Source organism: Notolepis coatsorum (assembly GCF_963971535.1).
Source record: "Notolepis coatsorum genome assembly, chromosome: 15".
Lineage (NCBI taxonomy): Eukaryota > Metazoa > Chordata > Actinopteri > Aulopiformes > Paralepididae > Notolepis > Notolepis coatsorum.
Window position 1 is genome coordinate 101,578,919 of NC_140179.1, and position 5,644 is coordinate 101,584,562.

The 5,644-nt window shown below is 43.8% G+C and overlaps 1 protein-coding gene across 1 annotated transcript; it reads left to right on the forward strand.

Annotated features, from left to right (window-relative positions):
• Positions 1 to 713: 713 nt before the first annotated feature.
• On the forward strand, positions 714 to 4,272 carry LOC311242179 (tubulin alpha-4A chain-like; the record flags this gene model as incomplete). The annotated part of the gene is made up of 3 exons (XM_084331127.1): positions 714 to 927; positions 2,972 to 3,120; positions 3,301 to 4,272. The coding sequence occupies exons 1-3, from the start codon at positions 753 to 755 to the stop codon at positions 4,270 to 4,272; spliced, it is 1,296 nt and encodes a 431-aa protein (XP_084187253.1). The 5' UTR covers positions 714 to 752.
• Positions 4,273 to 5,644: the final 1,372 nt, after the last annotated feature.

A 5,644-nucleotide genomic window follows, 5' to 3' on the forward strand; every position in this document is an offset into this window, starting at 1 on the left:
AATATTGCAATATACCATTCGTAACCAATTAGTATTTTGTAACAAATTGTACTCTAAGGCAGAGTCTAAGCCATCAGCTACACAGCTGATTCAGGAAAAGGCATGAGTGAAGGTGTGTCACGCTCAGGATAAACTGATTGGTTAATTGGATCATGAGGTGTGGCACAAAGACCAATGAGCAGACATTCTCTAAAGTTTAAACTGGTTGGATAATGAGTTGTGCTGCAAGGTACTCTGCTTCCTGACTGAACCTTTGCTCAGTTTCATTACGTTCCACCTCTGACTACAATACGAGTGCAGTGGACGGCTAAGATAAATTCTTTATAAAAGTACAACAAATGAGAGCCACCTCCTCTGCAGCATAAAGCCTTAGTAGCTTTGGTATCATTTGTGGAACAGTGGTCAGGTGAGGATTGTTATGCCCTCAGAGAAACGATGGCTATAATTATGCAACATTTTCATGATGTTTGATTTGTGTTAAACGTGTAGGAAACCGTTTTCAGGGTTCTATTCCAAGTACTGCAATCTGAAGAACCATCTGTTCCAACAATGGTGAGCAAAGCAGACTCATTCAGTTCTTACTGCAACATTGTCCTCTCGTGCTTTTTCACAAGTGAAATATGATGTGCTGACCAGAATAACATTTGTACTTCTAATCATTTAGGCTTTGTTCTTTTTTTAATCCTTACAAATCACATGGTTCTTAACAGAGGGAGTGCATCTCGGTCCATATTGGCCAGGCGGGAGTTCAGATGGGCAACTCCTGCTGGGAGCTGTACTGTCTAGAACACGGCCTCAGCCCAGACGGGACCCTCCAGACAGGCAGTGGGGTTGCAGGGTCCACCTACGGAACCTTCTTCAGTGAAACGGGGGCTGGGAAATATGTCCCTCGGGCTGTCTTCGTAGACCTGGAGCCTACAGTAATAGGTGAGTGTTCGGTCATTAGTGCCACCTTAAAGGAAAACTCCCAACATTTTGGGAAATTAGCTTATTTGTCATCTACCCTGGAGTTAGACAAGATGCATACCTTTTTCTTCTGTGCATGCAGTAGGAGTAGGAAGACGTTTGGAACTAGGCTAATGGAGGAACTTACTTCCAGTGACTGACGCTAGGCTAACGGTGCGTGTCTTCCTACTCCTACTGCATGCACAGAGAAGAAAAAAAGTATGTATCTTGTCTAACTCCAGGGTAGATGCCAAATAAGCTAATTTCCCAAAATGTTGGGAGTTTTCCTTTTAAAGGTCAACCTTCACGTTGTATTTTTGTTCAATAAACAATGTGGACTAGGCCAACAGTGACTTTCATGAAGAATGGGGAAAAAAAGTATTGAAATTGACCCAGTTTTAGTGTTTTTATCAAACATTTTGTCTGCCCAACACAATCACCACGCACGTGCATATTTTAATCAATGGTTCATAACGTGCGTGTGTAATCGAAATGATCGTCACAACAGGTGCAGGGCACCAGGGGGCTCACCAGGGGGCGCTCAGAGTCACACACAGCTAGTGGCAGGCACTGATATTATGCTTGCTACTACTAGTCGAATGAAAATGTATCTTTCACCTAACACTATTGCTCCGTGATTATAGCCACCCATCTCTAAAGCCACAACCACGTTACCATATTTGTAATAATGTAAATCATTGTGTCGTTGTACACGTATTGTGTTTATAACGTTAGTAGCTAACATAGCTTAGCTTGGTAGCTATTGTGCTAACAAAATATCCCGACATCCGGCTCGCTGGCCGGCATGAACGGCCGACCCAAAATGGTTCTCTCCTCTCTGTACACCCCGTCCCCACGGGTACCCTGCCGGGGGGCCATGGACGCGACAACGGCGACAATGGTGGCAGCCTGTAGGGTGCTCGAGCCTGTAAAGGCTAGTGGTACAAACACGATAGCTATGAGCTAACAACGGCCGCCGCTGTTGTCGCGTCCACAAGCTCCTCCGCAGGACACCTGCGAGGATGGGGGCACACAAAGAGGAGAGAACCATAGGCTAACGTCAGTGTAGTGGTCCCAACTGTAGGCAGCAGGGACGGCGGAGCTATATAGGCTAACTGTGATGCACCGAGTGGGCCACCATTGAACTAGTACTATGACCCGGACGGGCAAGGCATTTCCTGAAGTGACGTCACGGCCGTGCTAGCTTTTAGATTCGGCTCATTAATATGCACCTGTAGTGACGTCGGCGTTTGATAAGCTTTTTTGATTCGCGCGTGCATGTTATTCGTGCATGGACCTTTTTAACTCTTTCAGAGTGGCATTTCCGGTGTCAAATGGAAAAAATAAATAATGAAATTATATACCAATGATGTAAACTACCCATAATTGATCAGTAGGGTTTAACCTGGAGGTTGGGCTTTAAAGGAGTACTTTGCCATTTTAGAATTTCAATTGATTTATTTCTCGCTGGTGGGAAAAGGTTTATGTATGTCCTTCAGTTTCCCAGAAATGGCACGTTTTTTTATTGGCATTCGTCATTGAAACCATTGGGCACAACTAGCATGACACAGAGCTTTAAATTTTACGATGAATTGAAAATGGAGGACCCTGATGTAAACTAGTCTTTCTCTGGTCTGCATCCCCTTAACAATTGTGTGTATTGAGCTGTATTGTATCCATTCTGCAATCAGCTGTGCCCCTTGGGTTCAATGATTCAAGAGTTTTATTCATCACATACATACCAGGTCAATGGGCATACAGTGAAATGCGGTTGGCCATGCCTGCTTCAATTGTGCAATAAAACAATGGTTTTAATAATAAAAAGATAACTAGAATAGACATGTTAACACTGGGAAACTGAAGGGACGCATGTGTGAAACTTTCCTCCAATGAGACTATTTGTCAAGTGAAATGTTTCAAAATGCACCTTTTTTTTTAAGTACTGGTAAATGAACACGCTACATCAATAAACTGTTGGCGCTGATGCAGTTGAAATGCATTTGTACTAAAATGGCTCTGTCCTCAGATGAGATCCGGCATGGGCCGTACCGCCAGCTATATCATCCTGAGCAGCTCATCACAGGCAAAGAGGATGCAGCCAACAACTACGCCCGTGGCCACTACACTGTTGGCAAGGAGATTGTGGAATCTGTGCTGGAGAGGGTGCGAAAAATGGTGAGAACTGACTCAAACGAGACTCTGCATCAAATAAATGTTGAATCCAACCTGAGTGAACGTCAGAATATTTCATGACTCCGCTCCAGATCTCTGCTATCGAGTAGATTTGTTTATATTCATAAAATTCTTTGTACATTGCAAACAAAGATGTCTGATGGAAATCTCTGTTCCTTGCAGTCTGACCAGTGTAGTGGGCTCCAAGGGTTCCTGCTCTTCCACAGTTTTGGTGGAGGAACCGGCTCTGGCTTCACCTCTCTGCTGATGGAGCGCCTGTCTGTCGACTACGGCAAGAAGTCCAAGCTGGAGTTCGCCATCTACCCGGCTCCGCAGGTGTCCACCGCTGTGGTGGAGCCTTACAACTCCATCCTGACCACCCACACGACTCTGGAACACTCCGACTGTGCCTTCATGGTGGACAACGAAGCCATATTTGACATCTGCAAGCGGAATATGGGCATAGAGCGTCCCTCGTACATCAACTTGAACCGCCTCGTCGCCCAGATCGTCTCCTCGATCACGGCCTCCCTGCGCTTCGACGGAGCTCTCAACGTGGACCTGAACGAGTTCCAGACCAACCTGGTGCCCTACCCCCGCATCCACTTCCCCCTGGTCACCTACGCTCCCATCATCTCTGCGGAGAAGGCTTACCATGAGCAGTTATCCGTGGCAGAAATCACCAACGCCTGCTTCGAGCCGGCCAACCAGATGGTGAAATGTGACCCGAGGCACGGCAAGTACATGGCCTGCTGCTTGCTGTACCGCGGAGACGTGGTGCCCAAAGAAGTCAACGCCGCCATCGCCGTCATCAAAAGCCGGCGCAACATCCAGTTTGTGGACTGGTGTCCCACAGGGTTCAAGGTGGGCATCAACTACCAGCCCCCCACCGTGGTGCCCGGAGGAGACCTGGCCAAGGTCCAGAGGGCCGTGTGCATGCTGAGCAACACCACGGCCATCGCGGAGGCCTGGGCGCGGCTCGACCACAAGTTTGACCTGATGTACGCCAAGAGGGCCTTCGTCCACTGGTATGTGGGGGAGGGTATGGAGGAAGGAGAGTTCTGTGAGGCCAGGGAGGACATGGCGGCTCTGGAGAAGGATTATGAAGAGGTGGGGGCTGATGGTGTGGAAGAGGCAGAGGAAGAGGAATACTGAAGAGGATGTGAAGAACCGATTGTTAAGGGGATTTTAAAAATAAAGATGAATTGCATTGAATTTCGAGCTTGCTTTATTTCCAAAATTCACCAGAGGTAGTTGGTGCTAGACCTTCTCCCATACAGCTCATCTGTATGTTTGTGGAAGCTCTTAAAGGGGCACTTCACCAAAAACAAAGACTTATTTTGCACATACTGTATTCTCACACACATCCAACACTTGAGCATGCATACATTTAGTTATTGAGAGTAATTTAGTTTGAATATGGCCACCAGTGATGTGATGTCATCTGGGACATTGAGTCATGTGGTGTTAATTACAGCTCAATGAAATTACGTAGAAGAAAAAAAAATTGCCGATACCATATGTTATAGGGACCGCTACCTTATAATTTAATTCAGCTGTAATTCACGCAACACAAGGATTCTATATCCCCAATGACCATCACTGCCCAGATAGTAAAAAATGAGTGAATCAACGTTGAAATAGGGTTGGGCAGAAATATTGAATCTATGTTGAAGCCTGACATCGAAATTATACAAATCGTTGTCTATGACTTACATGTTGAATCAACGTTATGTGTCAACCATAACTGATACTATATCAATGTTGACTCAACCATCATCTAAATGGTAATCTACATGCACATTTTAGTTGATTTTATATTGAATCAATGTTAGGCATCAATGTTTATTCAACCATAATCTAAATGGTAATCTACTTGTACATTTGTAACTTGTACATCTACTTGTAACTTGTAAAGTTAAGGAATCAATACTGATTAATGTACATTTTACATTAAAATATTGCTGCTGATATGTATACTGCTGTTAACACTTGTTGTTCAAAATTCTTATGACCATATTTCCAAAAATGTGTGAACAAAAATTACAACATGGCTTTAATATAAAAATGTATTAATCATACTTCCACAGTGACCAGTTAACCTTTTATACAAACATTAAATAACAGACCTTTCATTAACAATACTATATATAGCCACTGCCAGAATAGTGACACACGTATCGTGTGTGGTGAGCACACACATTCATGCACAACTAAGACGAGATTGCGTTATCTCAATCATTTTAACTATACATTTATGAGCTCAAAGTATGAGCTCACTGACTGAAATGTCCAACAAAAAGCATCAATTGTCAAATAATATTGATCACATTAACTATAGATGTTTTTGAGGAAATTTGAAAGGGAACAACAACTTCTTAACCCTAGTGTCTGATCAGATTCTTATTTGTTTGATAACTTTGCAGTGATTATGTTTGTAGCCAATATAATGTGGCATAATATTTTAATTTATTTTCTTTCAAAAATTGTTTATTCAACTTCAGCCCGATCATAACCACCACATATT